The sequence below is a fragment of the Salvelinus alpinus genome, chromosome 5, assembly GCF_045679555.1.
Source record: "Salvelinus alpinus chromosome 5, SLU_Salpinus.1, whole genome shotgun sequence".
In the NCBI taxonomy this organism is placed as follows: Eukaryota; Metazoa; Chordata; class Actinopteri; order Salmoniformes; family Salmonidae; genus Salvelinus; species Salvelinus alpinus.
Window position 1 is genome coordinate 73,322,473 of NC_092090.1, and position 23,387 is coordinate 73,345,859.

Below are 23,387 nucleotides of genomic sequence, written 5' to 3' on the forward strand. Positions count from 1 at the left end.
ATTCTTAACTTAATTGAGCTAACAGTAGCCTTTCTTATTGGCACCAGCTGAGAACATCGGCCATCTCCCCGGTGAGGGCTACCCTGTCATTTTTGTAGTATAAAAAACAATGTGTGCGCAGACTTGGGTGTCCCATACCATTAAGCAATTACAATGTACTTTCACTTACGGTTGGGACAGCATGCTATGGCGGGCAAGCTGCAGAAGGAGGAGCAGGCTACTATTCCCCGTCGTTTATCAGTGCAATTTTGACAGCTAAATAACTGAAATGTTGACAGTTCATCTATATGGTTGTTTCATCGATAGGATTGCGTTCCCAAATGTAAGAGGACTCCCATTTGCAGAAATTGGCAAATGCTTTCTAATGATCTAAAGTCGCACTGTTGCTACTGCCTGTAAACACATAGCCCACTTCAAAGTGAATGATGGCAGGCTTGTGTGGCAAATGGCTTATTTGCATATAGGTCTACTGTTGCTCCAATTTGCTATGGCCATCGGTCTCTGGACAGGACAGATGTTTTTATTTCCTGCAGTGTCTATTAATTGTCCAAATGCACAGCCACTTTCCCACTCTATATTGCTATAGAAATTTCAAAAATGCTTTACTATAGCACATTCCCAAACATTTTATACCTAAAAAAAATTACCATATGTAAAAAAATATATATTAAAAAGGTGTCTATTCTTCCTGGGGGTGTAAATTAATAGATTTTAATAAGATTTCATGTTGCTAAAATGCTGTCAGTTCCACTTTAAAAGATACATAAGTGGTCAAACGTACAGGCATGCAGTTTGAAAAGCAGCTTGACGGTGAAGTGGTAGAGGTGACTGCAGTCCTGGATGACCTGGACGAGGGGGGACAGGCGACACTGGCCTGACGTCGTCGTAGAGATAGCAATGGACGTGTTGAGCTGCCGGATCACTGCAGATCACAGAAACACACCAATGTAGGAAAAACATAAACACATCCACACAAACACATGGCCTCAATTGGCAGGATTTGGAATTGATGGCTTGCCTGGGTGAAACACTTCTCTGTCACTGGTTCAGAAATACAACACTGAGACAATAGCTCACATATTCATGAATCACCCACTGAGTGGGTGTAAAATAGTTCTCAGCAGATCTAGGGTGGGTAGAAGGAAGAATGCAGTTAGGAGCTCCCATGTTTCCTAAGTACCAGATGTCCAAGTTAGTAAGTCAGGCAGGGTTGTTTACAATTGCAGAGTTTGTTTATGGTTGTTCAGGATGACAGGCGGCGACAACATCCTGCAGGGCATGATGCCATTACAGCCAATCAGAAGAAACATAATTAATGTCCTCTAATTGCAAACATTTAGAACTTATTAATATGGTTTTGGTGAAATTACATCGGAGGGCCCTAATCATATTAAACAAGTGGTTTAGAAATGTGTTTAATTTACACAAGGTAAACATCCCTTGATAAAGTATAGTCATTTTGGGCGATTAAGTCACTCCCTCGACAGCAGCACAAGTGTGCTCACAAGTTTTATTTAGCTGGCTGCTATCCTGTCCCTATTCCATTTCCGAAACAAACAGTTGATGGAAACAGGCCACTGCACTGTAGCTCTGGTTACCCATCCATTGAGAGGTGGAGGTAGGTAAATAGGGGAGAAGAGGGAGATTCTCACCTGTCTCGGCTAGCCTCAACTCTGCATCCAGGTAATCAAACACTTTCACAGTGAGCTGGAACCTACAGGAGGGAAGTCAATACCACCCTTAGTAACACAAGGCTAATGACTTCCTTAAGGAAAGACCAGCAGGCTCTCTCCCCAGTCTCCACAGTACTCCAACTAAATGGTATGATAGTTTCCTTTGAATCAGAGAGCATGACATTTGTATCTTATATCAATAATTGACTTCCCCTGAGTTATGCCAATCAAATGTATACGGATTTCTATGACATCTGTATGATATTCTGATAACTCAATAACAGGAGAGGGAGTGCACAGCCAAGAGTGCCAGGGATGTGTGGAGAGGGAGGAGTAGAGAACACTCACACATTATTGACATCTGTTCCTGCAACACGCTCTAGAACCTCATCTGTCACCTCTAGGTTGGATCGGATTTCAGAATGCTGCATGGAAGACAAAAGGATGGCAAAAGTGATCCAACATTAAAACGATCTAAATCACATTAATTCAAATTACATACATTGTTTGTTCAACTAGGTGGCATTTTGTGAAAGCACTTGTGGCAAAGCAATGCATACAATGGTAAGATTAGCCAAGGTCCCATGGTAAAACATGCCGTCCCCCAAAACTGTAGAGGGTGCTCTTACCTTCGTGTGAAACTCCATCTTTGTGCAAAGGAGCTTACAGTACAGAGCCACCAGCTGTCCATATCTGTCATGAAGGTTGCCCTGGAAACAATAGGAGCAAGCAACAAGCATTACGCTTTGCGGCAACAAATATTTAGCTTTGCTTTATTTGAAGATGGAAAGAAGAAGCCTTTCCTCTCGACACACTCCTCTCTTCAAGACATGCTCCAGTACTTTGGCGACTAGTAAGTATGTTTTAAACCTCCCACTTTGGGCTGGATGTGTCAATGTGTAGTTCATACATGCATAATCTATGAACAGAATTACTGTCTTAATTACTGCCTCAAATAGCCATGAAATCCCTAGTTTGAAAGCAACTGTTTTCTGGAAGCTGTGCTACGCCATTTTCCCTACATTTCCCCCCACATGGGCCAGCCCCTCACCATTTGAGTGACAGCTAGCAAGAATCACACACAGCCGCGCAAGAGAGAGAGCAATGACGTAGTACGCAATTTTCGGGGACCACTTTTGGCTCGTGAGCGCTACTTTCAGAACTACTGGCTAAAAAGTATACAAAAGTACCAGATAATCTAACTGCAGCCAACAGAGATCAACTCTGGCTGCACAAGAAGCACAATTACTGTATGAGGGGGAAAAGAAGATGATTGAAAAGAGGTTTTCAAAACTTCTGCATTTTTACCTAAATAAAAAAATTTAAGCAAGGGATATTTCCCCATTTTAAGTAATTTGACATTGAATTTCTTCACCCAAAATCTCAACCCATTCAAGCACCCCTTGACAAAAACACAGCACAATCCCCACTCACCCATAGTTGCCCCATCTCAACTATGTTACCGTGATGTCTCATGCAGTCCTGAAGGCTCTGGAGGGCAAAAGGGGGAGTGATAATGTCAATTCAATAATAGTACTGTAACTTAATTTTCAATTTAGCAATTATACAATTTCAGCATTAAGCCAATATTACTGGACTAATTAAGGCCATGGAGGTCAGCATAAAAAAAACAATGCTTAATTAATACACCGTCTATGAGTTTGAGAGCTCTGCTCAAAGCAATACGGCATTGTTGTTGTTTTTTTAAATGTAGGCTACCAATTAGGCAGGACTTTTAGGCAGGAATTAAAAACCCTAATACAGAGTAGTGTATAGAGCGGAGAGCAGGTTTTTACATTATGGTGGCCATCCCGCAGCACTTTGTGAAGCACGTGACAGAACTTCCAGCTGAGGATGGAGTTGCTGGACAAGGGGATGCCCAAGGCATAGGACCAGAAGGTAAAGGCCCCCTTCTCCCTGTAGGTCCCCAGAATTATCCCTGTAGGGGCCATCAAGGAAGAGCCAACCAGCAAAATACAAAGCCAAAATAATACCTTCACTTGGTCCCTCACATATAATTTTACTTTCTCTCCCTCTCATGTGCGATGGAGAATAAAATCACACCATTTCAGCCCCTCTATTTTACTACATTACATATAACAAAACACAGTTTAATAATGTATACTGAACACTAAATCATCCCAGGAGCATAAAATACATTGTAAATTGAGGAGAGTTAGCAAGTCATTATTCCACTGTACCGTGTGCACGTGACCAATAAACTTTGATTTCATTTGATAAGCATTGTTGCCATAGAATACATTTAGCAGTAAAATATCCTGGGTGAATGCTAGGTTGAAGATAACTTATACCATGGCATTGATGAATACTTGTTTCGGATTGGCTTGAAGGGCATTCTAGAGCGTGCATTACTTCCCTATAACGCATGGTATATCAGCACGGTAGAATTCAATGGCTATATACTCAGGACTCCATGCGTTCTCTGGAAAACAATTCAACTCCGTGGGAGGTTAGTTCCACTCCACTAGCGCGCCGTGGAACACACCTTCAACATTGTTTATTATTTTCCATAGAACGCATAGCCCCTCAATTATTCCTTACATAATAATTCCATGCAGAAAATAAACAAATTCACTGAACCAGCGCCAGAGCGAAAATGACAGAGAACGGTAGCAGTACAGAAAGTTTGCAATTGTAGTGAATTTCAGATAACTACTCAACAAACACATGGCATAACTGTTTGTCATTTTATTCATTTAAACTTTTTTCAAATGATCTACAGCCACTTTATTACTTGATTTTTCCGTCCGCTGGTTACATTTTCAATGCTAATCCTGCAGAATCAGCAACAGCACTGGTCCAATGAATGTGTTAATTTTCAAACGCTCTGCATGGAATTATTTTGGTCTTAACCTTCATTATTTTTATCGTTGGAGTGATGTATAGCCTACATGGCAAAAGTCAGCTCTAAAAACCAATTACCTTTACAGAACACATGATTACATTGTACAGTATATCAAACAGGGTTGGGGTTCAACAGTGTAACTCCCCAGTGGTTAAAAACAGCCCAGTTATTCGGCACAGTGGGTTATCAGGCATACAAAGTTTGGAGCACATAATAGCAAAAAAGGTTTACTGTTCCCAGTTTGGTGTTATATTGAAGGATACGGCGTGCATGTTTCTCTTTCACAGGCGCCTCGTTGGAGTTGATGGCTTTGCTGATGCTGCTGAGCTGAAAGAGAGAGGAGAGAAAGGACGGGTTGAGGCCATCAGTTACTATGGCTACTGAACTACCACTCAGTGACAAAGCATATTTTAAAGGGATACTCAGGATTTTGGCAATGAGGCCATTTATCTACTTCCCCAGAGTCAGGTGAACTCGTGGATACCATTTATATGCTTCTGTGTCCAATATGAAGGAAGGAAGTTAGAAATAGTTTCGCGAGTCCAATGCTAACTAGCTTTAGCACAATGACTGGAAGTTTATAGCTATCTGCTAGCATGCTAGTAGATACCCATAGACTTCCAGTCATTGCACTAATGCTTATTACAGAGGATTTTGTAATAAAAGTTAATAATCTCTCAATCATCTGGTTGTTTTAGGCTACCGTAAGTAATGGGGACTGAAAAAGCCACTAGTATATCTGTTCTATATACTTGGGTGTGTCCCCCCCAAAAATGTTGTGACCAACTTTTTATTTAGTTTTGTAATTTTATTTTCTGTCCTGGCTTCTCAGGCATCTTGGCCAACAGGTAGAACTAGTCTGAGTGAATGGAGAGAGGAAGTGAGAGAAGCAGATAGTCAGAGCTAGGTCTCAACACTTTCCTCAAAGCGTACGCGTTTCAGTGGCGATCGGTGACGTTTAAGCTGAGGGAGGAGTTTTTTAATTAATGAGCATGGCCTTATTTCTATTACAGCATATTGGATGACTGTCATTCAAATTCCATTCACCCAGTTTAATATCAATAGGTTTAGGCTACTACATGATACTCAAATTTTCCATATACAGTGACACATTCAATACCACCTTGCACACTCTTGCCTGCATCTAGGTGACCTAGGGTGTACTCAGTAGTCCAACAGTTGCAAACCGTTTTTATTGGAAAATTCAGGTATTTATCCCAGTTTCCTTCTGTTTAAGAAATGTTTTTCAACAGAATCGGCAGAATGAATACACCCCTGATCACACGCAAACAGTTCACTTTCATAGCCACATACAAAACACCTTGTTTTCCTTCTCGCATCTACGTGCTCTTTTCCTATCTCCCTTTTCACGAGCAGGCCCAGTGACAAATTAGTAAAACCAAAAGAAAAAAAGTTTACCTTGACTTGGAAGAGTTCCAGTGTTGGATAGTCATACCCAGCTAGCTAACATAGCATCCTCTGTTCGAGTAGGCGAAAGGAGCTAGCTAAGTAAGTGAACCAAACGTTTTTTTTTGTTGAGAAATCTCTCTGCCCCCGTCTCAAACTGTTGTCTTTCTCTTTGAGTCAACTACTCAGCACATGTTATGCACTGCAGTGCTAGCTAGCTGTAGCTCATGCTTTCAGTACTAGATTAATTCTCTGATACTTTGATTGGGTGGACAACATGTCAGTTCATGCTGCATGAGCTCTGATAGGTTGGAGGATGTCCTCCAGAAGTTGTCATAATTACTGTGTAAGTCTATGGAAGGAAGGGGGTGAGAACCATGAGCCTCCTAGGTTTTGTAATGAAGTCAAGCTAGCTGTCCTCGGGCTCCACCATGGCACTACCCTACAGAGTACTGTTGAGGCTACTGTAGACCTTCATTGCAAAACTGTGTTTTAATCAATTATTTGGCGACGAATATATTTTGTCTAGTTATCTAGAAAGGACAACTTCTTAATTTTTATTAAATTCACAGGAGGATGGTCCTCCCCTTCCTCCTCTGAGGAGCCTCCACTGGTGCTTGTACAGTACATGGGGTTGCCCAGTCATTGATAAAGGCTTAGTTAGTAACACCAGAAGATAAGGGGAATACTCTGAATCCCAAACATGACAAGCATATTGTGACATCTGATACAAATACCAGTGTCTTTTCAGCCAGTCACCCTTAGTCTAGCTTGTCCCAACATAAGATCCGTAATGCATCTTCAACAGTTATGAACATGCAGAGAACAAGCTATTTTCTGACTGACCCATATGGACCCACTGAAGACAAGCTCTACCGATTTCAATTAATAAATGAGGGAAATATGGGTAACACATAATTCTGTAGCACATGTCCAAATTCTGACTCCAGACTTGAGTGAAGGGAGGAGCAACAGCACTGAACAATGGACTAACAAAGCATTCCTCACACAAGAACACAGAAGCATTGGCCAATAGAAACTCATTCTGAGGTCACCACCCACTCACTGCGGCCCTGAATGAATACACATCAAGTGAAAAGGACAAGACGTTCAGAGCTCTGGATCCCCTGTTCACTCACAGCCTGCTGTTCTATTTAATTTAAATTCATTACATAACCAACTGACTAATCCAGCTTGGAGTGACATGCATGAGCTGTTATGGTTCATTTATGCGGATTCTCTGGTACTGTCATGGCCTTCAATAACCCACAAGTCCTAAACCACCACCCCGACAGAAGAGACAATGGTATGTTACACCGAGCAGCGGAAAATGTAAGTCTGTACTCACACACGCATACATTCTGCCCCACTGAGTCACTCAATCGCAAAATAATCCCACAAACAGGCTCACACAGACTTACACATTTCCTTTACCAACTTGCTGTATACACAGTCACACAGTTAATTCCCTCACTCTAGAATGCACACATCTTATCATACACATAGGGGAGGAGGAACACAATCTCCGCACCCGGAATTCAAGGCAGGCCTGGCAAAATTTGCCAGCAATCCCAGAAATGCATAAAGACCTAATTTAGTTCGTGAAACGCAACAGACCACAACCCACCAACCTCCTCCAAAACATACAGTCACTAAACAAAGCACAGGGGGGCTACTGTGCGCCTAAGGGGAGAGTTGGAAGGAGAGAAAGAGACAGAGTCTTGGTTAATGTGGACCCCTCCTTGTGAGGCTACTGCTAGTGCTAGCTAGCCCCCTGGCTTATAGGGGTCCAGAGCAAGTGGTGGTCTGGAGGGGTGCATGACAATGAGGGGTTTGTGGGAGGAGGAAGACCCGTCAGCTGGGGTAGAAGATCGGGTTGAGGGAGGCCACGCTCTGGCACAGAGGCCTTGACAGATAGCCATGGAGCAGCATGGCTGCAGGGAGGCTCCCTAATACATTCAGACTAACTGTCACTCAGAGAGGAGAGGGAGAAGTAGAGGGGGAGGGAGGGAAGTAGAGGGGGACAGAGAGAGTGTGAGTGAAAAAGATAGGGAGTGTGAGGGCGAAAGGACACGAGGGGGAAGGGGGAGGAAGGGAGATCCTTGTTACACTAACCTTATCAGAAACTGCATACAGTGCATAATGCAGTGAAGTGTGAGCAATGCAATTTACAGAACTGCTTGAAATCTAGAATTGGAGATTGGCAATGTCACAAACCAACAAAAGACCTACCCCATCCCCCACTCATTCATACAAAGAAACAAACATCATTAAAACATTCAACAGCAATGCCATAAGGTCAGAAAAGTTTACATTAATCTGGTTGGAAACAGGAGAAGCTGGTCAACTGTGATCTATGTAGGCCAGAGACAGTCTGACACCATAACATTGAACCTGGTCCCAAACATGTCTAAAATCCCCCAATAGAGGGAGAAGTAGTGAGAGGGATTGAGGGAGAGATGATCCCAGCCTAATCCCTGAGGCCAGTCGGAAGATTCATCACCAGAAACTCGCCACACACACACACTCCGCTTTCACCCCTCCCATCCCCGATCACTCCCTTCTTACCTTTTCATCTTCTCCCTTCTTGCCTTTAAGCAGCAGTGTGTCTATGTGCTTAGACATCCCTGACAGGAGGACTATAGCTAGTGGAGACAGCAGCAACACCTCTAGTCTACTCCACACTGGGCAGTCAGGTGCCCTGCATCGACTCTAGGTATTGCATTTCTTATCAGCTTAATTCAACAGACTGCTGCTGCGGCTCTGGCTGTCAAGGTCAGACACAGATCCAAGCACTGCACGGCTGCCACTATTAATGCTGTTAATAAACTAGTGTAAACACACTGCTAATGAGGCTGAACAGACTGTCTGGTTATGTGAGCATTAACTAGTCTAGCACTAATTCACTGGGAGTGTTGAGAAGAGTGGAGCAGCAGTCTAATGCACTGCATCTGTGCTAGAGGCGTCACTACAGACACCCTGGTTCGAATCCAGGCTGTATCACAACCGGCCGTGATTTGGATTCCCATAGGGCGGTGCACAATTGGCCCAGCGTCATTGTAAATAAGAATTTGTTCTTAACTGACTTGCCTAGTTAAATAAAAGGTTAAATAAACAAAAAAAACATTTAATTTCAACAAGTCAGTTTCAATTATCATTATCCCAACATCAAATACTAGCTGTTTTCATAAAACAGCCTTTCATGACCATTATGTAAATGGCCATGTGTTACATTTCTCCTTGACTCCTGCTTTCTTGTATTTTGTCTCCCAGACAGCACAACAATTGCTGGCTCAGTCTCTTACAGCAATGATACAGACAGAAATCTGAGCCCTAGACTGGCCTTTGATTAAACTATTCTGTCCTCACCCCTGCTGCTTCTTCTCCTAAGCGAGACATCCTACACAGATATACAGTGCATTCAGAAAGTATTCAGACCCCTTGACTTTTTCCAAATTGTATTATGTTAGACTTTTTTTTCCTTTTTTTTATATATATTAAATTGTTTCCCCCATTATCTACACACAATACCCCATAATGACAAAGCAAAAAAGTGTTTGGAAATGTCTGCAAATGTATTAAAAATAAAAAGCTGAAATATCACATTTACATAAGTATTCAAACCCTTTACTCAGTACTTTGTTGAAGCACCTTTGGCAGCGTTTACAGCCTCAAGTCGTCTTAGGTATGACACTACAAGCTTGGCACACCTGTATTTGGGGAGTTTCTCCCATTCTCTCTGCAGATCCTCAAGCTCTGTCAGGTTGGATGGGGAGATTTTCTGCACAACTATTTTCAGGTCTCGCCAGAGATGTTCGATCTGGGCCACTCAAGGACATTCAGATACTTGTCCCGAAGCCACTCCTGCGTTGTCTTGGCTGTGAGCTTAGTGTTGTTGTCTTGTTGGAAGGTGTACGTTCTCCCCACTGAGGTCCTGAGCAGGTTTTCATCAAGGTTCTCTGTACTTTCTCCATTCATCTTTCCCTCGATCCTGACTAGTCTCCCATTCCTTGCCGCTGAAAAACATCCCCAAGCATGATGCTGCCACCACCATGCTTCACCGTAGGGATGGTGCCAGATTTCCTCCAGACGTGACGCTTGGCATTCAGGCCAAAGACTTCAATCTTGATTTCATCAGACCGGAGAATCTTGTTTCTCATGGTCTGAGAGTCTTTAGGTGCCTTTTGGCAAACTCCAAGCAGGCTGTCATGTGCCTTTTACTGAGGAGTGGCTTCTGTTTGGCCACTCTACCATAAAGGCCTGATTGGTGGAGAGCTGCAGAGATGGTTATCCTTCTGGAAGGTTCTCCCATCTCCACAGAGGAACTCTGGAGCTCTGTCACCTCCCTGACCAAGGCCCTTCTCCCCCGATTGCTCAGTTTGGCGGGCGGCCAGCTCTAGAAGAGTCATGGTGGTTCCAAACTTCTTCCATTTAAGAAGGATGGAGGCCACTGTGTTCTTGGGGACCTTCAAAGCTGCAGACATTCTTTGGTAACCTTCCCCAGATCTGTGCCTCGACACAATCCTGTCTAGGAGCTCTGACATGTACTGTCAATTGTGGGATGTTATATAGACAGGTGTGCCTTTCCAAATCATGTCCAATCATTTGAATTTACCACAAGTGGACTCCAATCAAGTTGTAGAAACATCAAGGACAATCAATGGAAACAGGATGCACCTGAGCTCAATTGAGTATCATAGCAAAGGGTCTGAATACTTACAGTACCAGTCAAAAGTTGACACACCAACTCATTCAAGGGTTTCTTTATTTTTACTATTTTCTACATTGTAGAATTATAATAGTGAAGACATCAAAACACATATGGAATCATGTAGTAACTAAAATTGTTAAACAAATATTTAATATTTTTCAAAGTAGCCACCCTTTGCCTTGATAGCGCTTTGCACACTTGGCACTCTCAACCAGCTTCACCAGGAATGCTTTTCCAACAGTCTCTCCAACAGAGTTCCCACATACTGAGCACTTGTTGGCTGCTTTTCCTTCACTCTGCAGTCCAACTCATTCCAAATCATCTCAATTGGGTTGAGGTTGGGTGATTGTGGAGGCCAGGTCATCTGAAGCAGCACTCCATCACTCTCCCTCTTGGTCAAATAGCCCTTACACAGCCTGGAGGTGTGTTGGGTCATTGTCCTGTTGAAAAACAAATGATAGTCCCACTAAGCACAAACCAGGTGGAATGGCGTATCGCTGCAGAATGCTGTGGAGCCATGCTGGTTTAGTGTGCCTTGAATTCTAAATAAATCACAACAGTGTCACCAGCCCCACACCTCCATGCTTCACGTTGGGAACCACACGTGGCGATCACACGTTCACCTACTCTGCGTCTCACAAAGACACGGCGGTTGCAACCAAAAATCTCAAATTTGGACTCAGACCAAAAGGACAGATTTTCACCGGTCTAATGTTCATTGCTTGTGTTGGCCCAACCAAGTCTCTTCTTATTATTGGTGTCCTTTAATAGTGGTGTCTTTGCACCAATTCGACCATGAAGGCCTGATTCACGCAGTCTACTTTGAACAGTTGATGTTGAGATGTGTCTGTTATTGAACTCTGAAGCATTTATTTGGGCTGCAATCGGAGGTGCAGTTAACTCTAATGAACTTATCCTCTGCAGCAGAAGTAACTCTGGGTCTTCCTTTCCTGTGACCGTCCTCACGAGAGCCAGTTTCATCACAGCGCTTGATGGTTTTTGCGACTGCACTTGAAGAAACAAAGTTGTTGACATTTCCCGCATTAAAGTAATGGCCTGTCGTTTCTATTTGCTAATTTGAGCTGTTCTTGCCATAATATGGACTATTTTCTGTATACCACCCCTACCATGTCACAACACAACTGACTGGCTCAAACGCATTAACTTCTTCGGGGTAGGGGGCAGCATTTTCACTTTTGGATGAATAGCATGCCCAAATTCAACTGCCTGCTACTCCTCCCCAGAATATAAGATATGCATATTATTAGTAGATTTGGATAGGAAACACTCTGAAGTTTCTAAAACTGTTTGAATGATGTCTGAGTATTACAGAACTTATGTAGCAGGCAAAACCCCGAGGACAAACCATTCAGAATTTTTATTTTTTGGGGGTCACTGTCTTTTCAATGAGTTTTCATTGGGACACCAGATTTAAGGGACTTGTTTGCAGTTCCTACCGCTTCCACTGGATGTCACCAGTCTTTGAAAATTGGTTGAGGTTATTCCTTTGTGTAATGAAGAAGTACGGCCATCGTAAACGAGGTTCACTTGAAGTAAATTGTTTGAGAGAGGCACATTACCAAAAAAGTTACGTCAGTTTGTTTTCTTTTTGTATTGAACACAGATCATCCCGTCTTCAAATTGATCGATTATTAACGTTTAAAAATACTTAACGTTGTATTACAAAAGTAGTTTGAAATGTTTTGGTAAAGTTTACATGTAACTTTTGATATATTTTGTAGTGACGTTGCGCAAGTTGGAAGCTGTGTTTTTCTGGATGAAACGCGCCAAATAAATTGACATTTTGGATATATATCGATGGAATTAATCGAATAAAAGGACCATTTGTGATGTTTATGGGACATATTGGAGTGCCAACAAAAGAATTTCGTCAAAGGTAAGGCATTAATTATATTTTTATTTCTGCGTTGTGTCGTGCCTGCAGTGTTGAAATATGCTACTCTCTTTGTTTATTTATTATTATTTTTTTATTTTTTAAATTTTTTTTATTTAACCTTTATTTAACCAGGTAGGCAAATTGAGAACACGTTCTCATTTACAATTGCGACCTGGCCAAGATAAAGCAAAGCAGTTCGACACATACAACAACACATAGTTACACATGGAGTAAAAACAAACATATAGTCAATAATACAGTGAAAAAAAATAAGTCTATATACAATGTGAGCAAGTGAGGTGAGATAAGGGAGGTGAAGGCAAACAGATATATGTATAAATAAATAAAAATATAAAAAGGCCATGGAGGCGAAGTGAGTACAACACAGCAAGTAAAATAAAAAATAAAAAAACACTGGAATGGTTGGTTTGCATTGGAAGAAAGTGCAAAGTAGAGACAGAAATAATGGGGTGCAAAGGAGCAAAATAAATTAATAAATAAATACAGTAGGTAAAGAGGTAGTTGTTTGGGCTAAATTGTAGATGGGTTATGTACAGGTGCAGTAATCTATGAGCTGCTCTGACAGCTGGTGCTTAAAGCTAGTGAGGGAGATAGGTGTTTCCAGTTTCAGAGATTTTTGTAGTTCGTTCCAGTCATTGGCAGCAGAGAACTGGAAGGAGAGGCGTCCAAAGGAAGAATTGGTTTTGGGGGTGACTAGAGAGATATACCTGCTTGAGCGCGTGCTACAGGTAGGTGCTGCTATGGTGACCAGCGAGCTGAGATAAGGGGGGACTTTACCTAGCAGGGTCTTGTAGATGACCTGGAACCAGTGGGTTTGGCGACGAGTATGAAGCGAGGGCCAGCCAACGAGAGTGTACAGGTCGCAGTGGTGGGTAGTATATGGGGCTTTGGTGACAAAACGGATGGCACTGTGATAGACTGCATCCAATTTATTGAGTAGGGTTTTGGAGGCTATTTTGTAAATGACATCACCTAAGTCGAGGATTGGTAGGATGGTCAGTTTTACAAGGGTATGTTTGGCAGCATGAGTAAAGGATGCTTTGTTGCGGAATAGGAAGCCAATTCTAGATTTGACTTTGGATTGGAGATGTTTGATGTGGGTCTGGAAGGAGAGTTTACAGTCTAACCAGACACCTAGGTATTTGTAGTTGTCCACATATTCTAAGTCAGAGCCGTCCAAAGTAGTGATGTTGGACAGGCGGGCAGGAGCAGGCAGCGATCGGTTGAAGAGCATGCATTTGGTTTTACTTGTATTTAAGAGCAGTTGGAGGCCACGGAAGGAGAGTTGTATGGCATTGAAGCTCGCCTGGAGGGTTGTTAACACAGTGTCAAAAGAAGGGCCAGAAGTATACAGAATAGTGTCGTCTGCGTAGAGGTGGATCAGAGAATCACCAGCAGCAAGAGCGACATCATTGATGTAAACAGAGAAGAGAGTCGGTCCAAGAATTGAACCCTGTGGCACCCCCATAGAGACTGCCAGAGGCCCGGACAACAGACCCTCCGATTTGACACACTGAACTCTATCAGAGAAGTAGTTGGTGAACCAGGCGAGGCAATCATTAGAGAAACCAAGGCTGTCGAGTCTGCCAATGAGGATGTGGTGATTGACAGAGTCAAAAGCCTTGGCCAGGTCAATGAATACGGCTGCACAGTATTGTTTCCTATCGATGGCGGTTACGATATCGTTTATGACCTTGAGCGTGGCTGAGGTGCACCCATGACCAGCTCTGAAACCAGATTGCATAGCGGAGAAGGTGTGGTGTGATTCGAAATGGTCGGTAATCTGTTTGTTGACTTGGCTTTCGAAGACCTTAGAAAGGCAGGGTAGGATAGATATAGGTCTGTAGCAGTTAGGGTCAAGGGTGTCCCCCCCTTTGAAGAGGGGGATAACCGCAGCTGCTTTCCAATCTTTGGGGATCTCAGACGACACGAAAGAGAGGTTGAAGAGGCTAGTAATAGGGGTGGCAACAATTTCAGCAGATAGTTTTAGAAAGAAAGGGTCCAGATTATCTAGCCCGGCTGATTTGTAAGGGTCCAGATTTTGCAGCTCATTAAGAACATCAGCTGACTGTATTTGGGAGAAAGAGAAATGGGGAAGGCTTGGGCGAGTAGCAGAGGGGAGGGCAGTGCTGTTGTCCGGGGAAGGGGTAGCCAGGTGGAAAGCATGGCCAGCCGTAGAAAAATGCTTATTGAAATTCTCAATTATAGTGGATTTGTCGGTGGTGACAGTGTTTCCTATCTTCAGAGCGGTTGGAAGCTGGGAGGAGGTGTTCTTATTCTCCATGGACTTTACGGTGTCCCAGAACTTTTTTGAATTTGTGTTGCAGGAAGCAAATTTCTGCTTGAAAAAGCTAGCCTTGGCTGTTCTAACTGCCTGTGTATATTGGTTTCTGGCTTCCCTGAAAAGTTGCATATCACGGGGGCTGTTCGATGCTAATGCAGAACGCCATAGGATGTTTTTCTGTTGGTTAAGGGCAGTCAGGTCAGGAGAGAACCAAGGGCTATATCTGTTCCTGGTTCTAAATTTCTTGAATGGGGCATGCTTATTCAAGATGGTGAGGAAGGCATTTTTAAAAAAATGACCAGGCATCCTCTACTGACGGGATGAGATCAATATCCTTCCAGGATACCCCGGCCAGGTCGATTAGGAAGGCCTGCTCGCTGAAGTGTTTCAGGGAGCGTTTGACAGTGATGAGTGGAGGTCGTTTGACCGCTGACCCATTACGGATGCAGGCAATGAGGCAGTGATCGCTGAGATCTTGGTTGAAAACAGCAGAGGTGTATTTGGAGGGCAAGTTTGTTAGGATGATATCTATGAGGGTACCCGTGTTTACGGAATTGGGGTGGTACCTGGTAGGTTCATTGATAATTTGTGTGAGATTGAGGGCATCAAGCTTAGATTGTAGGGTGGCTGGGGTGTTGAGCATGTTCAAATTTAGGTCGCCTAGCAGCACGAGCTCTGAAGATAGATGGGGGGCAATCAGTTCACATATAGTGTCCAGAGCACAGCTGGGGGCAGAGGGTGGTCTATAGCAGGCGGCAACGGTGAGAGACTTGTTTTTAGAGAGGTGGATTTTTAAAAGTAGAAGTTCAAATTGTTTGGGAACAGACCTGGATAGTATAACAGAACTCTGCAGGCAGTCTTTGCAGTAGATTGCAACACCGCCCCCTTTGGCCGTTCTATCTTGTCTGAAAATATTGTAATTGGGGATAAAAATGTCTGAATTTTTGGTGGTCTTTCTAAGCCAGGATTCAGACACGGCTAAAACATCCGGGTTGGTAGAGTGTGCTAAAGCAGTGAACAAAACAAACTTAGGGAGGAGGCTTCTAATGTTAACATGCATGAAGCCAAGGCTATTACGGTTACAGAAGTCATCAAAAGAGAGCGCCTGGGGAATAGGAGTGGAGCCAGGTACTGCAGGGCCTGGATTCACCTCTACATCACCAGAGGAACAGAGGAGAAGTACGATAAGGGTACGGCTAAAAGCTATGAGAATTGGTCGCCTAGAGCTACTAGAGCAGAGAGTAAAAGGAAGTTTCTGGGGGCGATAAAATAGTTTAAAGGAATAATGTACAGACAAAGGTATGGTAGGATGTGAATACAGTGGAGGTAAACCTAGGTATTGAGTGATGATGAGAGAGATCTTGTCTCTAGAAACATCATTGAAACCAGGTGATGTCATCGCATATGTGGGTGGTGGAACTGAGAGGTTGGATATGGTATAGAGAGCAGGGCTAGAATCTCTACAGTGAAATAAGCCAATAAACACTAACCAGAACAGCAATGGACAAGGCATATTTACATTAAGGAGAGGCATGCTTAATCGAGTGATCAATAAGGGTCCAGTGAGTAGAGGTTGGTTGGGGTCGTGGCGATCCAGACAGCTGGCCGGGTATATGGCTATCGGTAGCAGCATAGGATGGAGGTCTGTTTGTAGATACCTCGTGCGTTTCCGTCGGTAGGTTCCGTGTAGTGGGGTTTTGTTCAGATAGCAGCCGATAAGACAGCTAACGATTAGCGGGCCTCAGATGAGCGTTCAGGTAACGTCGGGACGGAGGTGCCGGTTGGATAAATCCCTCGGGCAGATAACGTCGGCAGTCAGTCGTGAAGGCCCGGTGGGGTTCCGTATCTGCAGCAGCAACAAAAGAAACGGGTCCGGATGGTGATGGAACTCCTCAGCTGGCTAGCTCCAGCATGATTTGAGTTTGCTCCGGGGTCGACGTAAGCCAATAGTCACACGGTATGCAGCTAGCTAGCTGCGAAATCAAGGTGCAAGTGTCCAGAGCCTGCGGTTGGAATCCGGGGAAACTGAGAGAAAAAAAGTCCCGGAATGCTCCGGTCCGAGTCGCGTTGCACAAAAGTGCCGGTAGATTATCGAGCTAAAGGAATAGCTGATGACCGCAAAACGTGGGCAGCTGAAACACCAACGCTAGCCAGCAAACCGGCTAATTTCGGGGCAGCTACAGATTAGCTTCTGGCTAGCTATCGGAGTAGCTTCTGGTTAGCTTTCAGGCTAGCTTCTGAATTAGCCCCTGGCTATCTTCCACGATGGATTTTCAGATTGAGGTAAATAATACTTATTGTAATTGGTGAAGCGGGTTGCAGGAAAGCTTTTGCAGGAAAGCTTTTGTAGTTGAGTTCTTGGATAATAAAATAAATTAAAGATATGTGAAGAAAAGGTGTAAATATATATATATACAGGACACGACACGACAATACGGAAAAAGACGTCTGAACTGCTAAGCCACCTTGGAACCTGTTTACTGTTGTGCTATCATCAGATAATAGCATCTTATGCTTTCGCCGAAAAGCCTTTTTGAAATCGGACATGTTGGCTGGATTCACAACGAGTGTAGCTTTAATTTGGTATCTTACATGTGTGATTTAATGAAAGTTTGATTATATATCATTTTATTTGAATATGGCGCTCTGTATTTTCCCTGGCTATTGGCCAGGTGGGACGATTGCGTCCCACCTATCCCAGAGAGGTTAAGGAAAGAAATTCCACAAATTAACTTTTAACAAGGCACACCTGTTAATTGAAATGCATTCCAGGTGACTACCTCATGAAGCTGGTTGAGAGAATGCCAAGAGTGTGCAAAGCTGTCATGAAGGCAAAGGGTGGCTACTTTGAAGAATCTCAAATAAATATATATAGATTTGTTTAACACTTTTTTGGTTACTATATGATTCCGTGTGTTATTTAATAGTTGTGATGTCTTCACTATTATTCTACAATGTAGAAAATAGTAAAAAATAAAGTAAAACCCTGGAATGAGTAGGTGTCCAAACTTTTGACTGGTACTGTATGTAAATAAGGTATCTGTTTATTTTTAATACATTTGCCAAAATTTCTAAAAATACCCCATAATGATAAAGCGAAAAACAGGTTGTGTAGATTGATGAGGGGAAAAAAGATAATCAATTTTAGAATAATGCTATAATGTAACAAATGTGGAAAAAAGTCAAAGGGTCTGAATACTTTCCGAATGCACTGTAGGTGACGCAACAAGGACTTGCCATTGCTTCAAACCATCCTACAATGGTTGGATATAAAGGGGAGTGTTCTGTGCTGGAGACACACACTTCCTCTTCTGGACAACAAGCCTGTGAGATTCTGATAGAACCCAAACATCCCAAGCGATCCGTCTTTCCCACACCCACTCAAGGGAGGCAGAAGTCTACTACCACTGCAGTGTTACCTTAAAATGGTACTACAGTCATTCCAGTCTCCTCCTCCACCTCTCAAAAATGTTCACATTAGCCCTGTGTGTCAGCACCATGACTATGCTACCGGATGTTTGTGCTTTCACTCCCCTAAGTGTCTAACTATGCTGTGCCACCCAAAATTGATGATGTCAGCTGTAAATAATAATAATAACCCTTACCAAACCACCCCCACCATAGCTCCCCTGGCTTCTTCATTTTCCCGTAGATGCTTGGACAACCCAGGGAATTGTACACTGGCAACAAGGATGCGTTGCACTTAAAAGCAACAGGTCAAACTGAGGTAAGTTAGTCATCTAGGTAAGTACTTAAACAGCAAGAAACTGGTTACAGTAAATGGAAAGAGTGTGTGTGTGAGATGTCCAGAGTCAGACTGTTTTAAAACTCGTTTTGACCACCAGACAAAAGAAAACGAAAACAGTGACACAACTGTGGATTGTGAATATTATGATTTCCCCATTGTAGCCAATTCAGTTGCAGTAATTCCATTACTGATTTTTTGTAATTTCGTTACCAATTTGGAACTCCAATGTGAATTGTCCGCATGCAAATTGTGAAATTCCAAACGACGAGCTATTGTGGTGAAATATAACGATGCATAATGTCAGCAGCTGTCTGCCTCTCCATCTAGCCAACTATCGCTGTATCTATATTGCGTTTAGACTTAAATTTAAAGAACACTTAGTTGAAACATAAGGAAAAACAAATGATCTTTCATTGTGGTGTTGAAAACCAGTACTTTCTGGTGGATGTCATTTTCATGGACAGATGCAACTACTCAACGTTTTCCCAGCTGTACTAGCCTCCCTCCACAGCAACCATCTGAACCTGAATGATGCCTGGGCAGTGGTCACAGATAATGCCTGAAAGGAGTGATGCCCAACAGTGTCCATATAACCTGTCTCTACCATGTCATCAATCTGGAGGGTGAGACATGGCAGCACTGCAAATACTTTTCTGAAGTTGCATCACTTGTGACATGGATGAGATCTGTCTTCTTCAAGAAGCCTGCCACAAAGAGAAGACAGGTGAGCTTCCTCATTATGAAGGAGTTTGTGCAGGCCAAGGCTCCTCCTGAAGCAGTGAGCTCCAGATTAAATAGCTGGTTAGAGGCAGTGAAGTACCATGCAGAGCATGTTCATCTGTACAGAGAGTTTGTTGGCAGAAAAGTAATCAACCCAGGCAGTCACAAATATCCTCAGCCAGCTGGAAACAGAGGAGAATGTGCAGGCCCTCACTGTTAAGCTAACCTTTATCTCGGAGGGCTGCGTCAAACTGATGACAGCTCTGTCAATCCTGGAAGGAACCCACCATCCCACAGCAGTGTCTGCATACAATGTCATTGAGGATCTGGGCTCTTACCTAGTGAATGGAACGGCAAAAACATGTGGGTATGGCGCCAAGACCGCTCCATGATGCATTCTACACATCCAGCCAGAGAGGTCTACAGGCTGGCTACGGTGTTCGATCCTAGGCAGGCTCCAGCCACGGAAAAGCAGATTGAAGCCTGCACACAAGTGAAACCCATGGCAAGCCCATCAACAGAGCTCAGTGAAGAATGGATTGCCTATCAGCACTGTGTGTCACCTGCTTTGGAGCTTTCGGATTACTGGAGGGGCCTGAGTGCGAGATTCCCAAGAGTTGCAAACGTGGCAGTGCCCTACATCTACTTCCCAGTCAGCTCAGTCGACTGTGAGAGGAGTTTCAGCAAATACAAGACTCTACTCACAGACAAGCGAGAGGCACTCACCGAGCTCAACACAAAGAGGCTGACAATCATGTACTTCAATGGAGATGTCTGTGATAGATGGAAAACTTACAATGGGCAGACATAGGCGCTCATAAGTTAGTTCCATAGGTTTTGCCTATTGCTGCATTATTGCCTAGATTCTTGCATGAATCTTTTTTTAAATGTATTTATAATGAAACACTTATGTGAAGCACTTTATTTGACAAAAAACAATATATGCAAAGTTTAGTTTTTTTTACATAAGTATAACTCTAGTTTTGCCTATTGCTTGCTGCATTGTTGCCTAGATTCTTGCATAACTTTTTTTCATTTATAATGAGACACTTAGTAGAACTCTGTATTGAAGCACTTGCTTTGATTAAAAAAATAGCGCAATGTTGTGTTGCATCATTACAATTGTACGGTTATATTTTATTAAATTGTTAACGTTTTATTCATTCACATTATTAGACACGCTTTCTGATGATAAAATTAGCATAAATCATAAAACACAGAAAGAATTTAAATGGAAAAAAACAGAATTTGGAAAAGAAATCTAATGGATTTCATAGGACCCTACTGACTAATGGCTAGACCTAAAGCCAGTCACTGTTTGGGTGTAACATGTCAGGATCTCATGTCTATGGCAGCGCTGAACAGAGACGTGCCAAGGGCATGTGACTGCGCCTCTTACATGATCTGATGTGCTAATCTTTGACAAATTTAAACACCCAGTCAACAATGCAGTCAAAGGGACCACACAATCTCCCTCTCCTTCCATCTAGCAGGCCAAAGGAATGTATTTTCTCTTCCTCATTGATTCAGTATCATCACTGCCTAACTTTGTCTGGCTGACCTTGTGTGCCTATAGGTTCTAGTGTTGTCATGAAACCAGTATTGCGATACTATGAAACCAGATTTTCCTTGGCAAAAAAGAAAACAAAGCAGACTAAACTCTACAGTTCTTTAAAACCTACTTTGTAAATTATTGTACATTAGCTTGCAAAATAAACAAATGTGACCCTGGGTCACAACATAAGGCTGTTTTTTTCCAACATTAGAACTGTTTTCCTCAAACTTTGTCCGCTTCATGTTGTTTCCTTTGCTTCCTTACTTCCTAGTATTCTGATACTGGAAGTGTGACAACACTAATAGGTTCTGTATTTTTGCAGCAAATCAATCCAATATATTCAAATGGGGTACTGTAACAAAGGCACAAGGAGATGGCAGAGATTTCTCTTGCCAGGGTCACACAGGCTGTTGCCGTTTTGCATTTGCAGGACGTCCAGTCATTCCAGATGGAGCAGTCCAGCAGGTTACAACGTAATTTCAACTTCGGTGATGCATTTGCCATGCAGCAAACCATCCACAGGAAGTTGTTTCTAAAGTTAGTTTGCACTACTATTTCAATACACTCTATAAAGGATAGCTCTGGGTCTGCTGCCACAGTCTCAATTAACGGATTTAGGAAAAAGAGCAAGGGGAAAGTCAGGACAAGGTAGCCAAACAAGAATGATTAGCTTAACATGATAGGCCTTGTATTGAGAACCAGGACTTCCCTGAGAGGCAGACACTGTATTGCCAATCAGATCCCTGATAGTAAGTAAATGACACTGAAGAAAATAAAAGCAAATACAAATTCTAAAATACTTCAACAAAAAAAGGTCTACTACTGACGATGTCATTAACACGACATCGTGTAATTTCCTAATAAATTATTTGGAAATAGATGATTAGGCAATCAATTCTGGATGATGGTAATGATACAGTTAAAATGTCTGGACAGTGAGACGTATATATTTTTGCGATAGCGACATGGCTGATCAATGTAAAGGAATTATGCCTACATCTCAACCTCAATTATTCATCACAAGCAACCACTACCAGCTACTTGAATGGCATACAGAACGTTCAATTATGTTGGGAATAATGATTCGCCACGCGGGGTGCCACTGGCCTACCAAAATAGCAACTCGTGTGATGGACCAGGTGCAGATTTTGCGTCAAAACGTTCTCGAGCATCATATTACAGTTATACAGTTCACAAGCGCTGTTTTGGGAAACACGCTACCCTGCCTGTGCGCAAATAAAATTAACATTGGAGAAATTAAAGACCTCACATGCTATTTCAAACACTGGTTTGTCGAAAAGCGCCAAAACAAACAGCTGAGCTGGGCAAATGCATCCACCATCACAAGGTTATTCATATTTACCTGCTGCTTGTCAAAATGTTCCCTCTCCGCACCTAAATTGGTTTCTGTCATTTTGGTTTTCACCCTTGAAGGCACCCGTCGTATGGAATTCATCCTCGCGTCTTGGAAGCCGGTTAAACTCTTAAAGGATATTCGACATATGGAGTGTTTGTAACAAATTCCCACTCGAGGAAAATGTTCGGTTATAAAACCAGTGAAAGTATTTATCTCCTTCAAGTTTTTGGTAGAAGCAATGCACAAACAACTGGTTCCAGGCGTTAGACGTCCGCGAGTGACATTTGGAGGCAGCAACCTTAACCAGATGAGGTAGAAGCGAAATGAATGTAACGTTTCTTTTTACGTGGGGATCGTCGTCTACGGAGGATACCACAGTAGTTCGCACATAGAATCACGGGGGGAGCCCATGCTACAGGGAGACCGTTTACGTCACTCATGAAGTAGGCTATTAAAATGGCACGGGTTTATTTTTATTCACCTCACAACTGGAATGTTATTATAAGACTACAGAGCTGTTGTGATGATATAGCTGGCGTTTTATCAGCAGACCCATGGAAGCCCTTTCCCCCCCCCCCCCCAAAAAAAAAATCAGAATACGTGTTATGAGATAGTAAGTTATAATTATGAGATAGTAAGTCATTATTATGAGATACGTTTAGATGATCTGTATCACATGAATCCAATGTGCACTTTGCATCACGCCCTCCAACTTTCAAGGATAACCTTATGTATATATTATCGTCAATCACACGTGTGAGTGTGCATGTGTGTATTAATGGATTGGAGAGTTTTGTTGATGTGTGTTGGTGCCTGTTGGATGACATCAGGTTGACATCAGATTTAATAAATTCATTAATTCAATTCATTCCATTAATGGGGCAATCTGGGATTTGTACATCCATTTTTGGACTTATTATTAATATATAGCTATTGATTCTTGAATAAATGCCTCATGAGCAATGGTCTTACCCCATCAGAACTCAAAATATAAGCTTGTTTTACTCCGTTATTTGTAAACAATGTCATTGTAAACAAACACTGTATAGTTTCAAAACTATAATTTTGATCTGGATGGTCAGTAATTGCATCCATATGTGAGAGTCCTTGCATCTATATATTTGAGAGTGGTTACATTTCTCCTACCC

At 42.6% G+C, this 23,387-nt stretch overlaps 1 protein-coding gene across 3 annotated transcripts in view; it reads right to left on the reverse strand.

The window, feature by feature from the left end:
- LOC139576748 (huntingtin-interacting protein 1-related protein-like) overlaps positions 1-22,627 on the reverse strand; it is a 36,681-nt gene extending 14,054 nt beyond the window's left edge. For 2 of the 3 annotated variants that reach the window (XM_071403162.1, XM_071403161.1), the window contains exons 1-8: positions 22,246-22,627; positions 4,803-4,866; positions 3,470-3,612; positions 3,108-3,164; positions 2,303-2,383; positions 2,022-2,098; positions 1,653-1,714; positions 782-922 (exon numbers count right to left, since the gene is read on the reverse strand). In XM_071403162.1, coding sequence (XP_071259263.1) covers positions 782-922; positions 1,653-1,714; positions 2,022-2,098; positions 2,303-2,383; positions 3,108-3,164; positions 3,470-3,612; positions 4,803-4,866; positions 22,246-22,338 — 718 coding nt within the window. In that variant the 5' untranslated portion in view covers positions 22,339-22,627. Of the gene's footprint in view, positions 1-781; positions 923-1,652; positions 1,715-2,021; positions 2,099-2,302; positions 2,384-3,107; positions 3,165-3,469; positions 3,613-4,802; positions 4,867-8,514; positions 8,605-22,245 lie in introns of those variants that run through there. The other variant, XM_071403163.1, reaches the window with a different exon arrangement.
- Between the last annotated feature and the right edge of the window lie 760 nt (positions 22,628-23,387).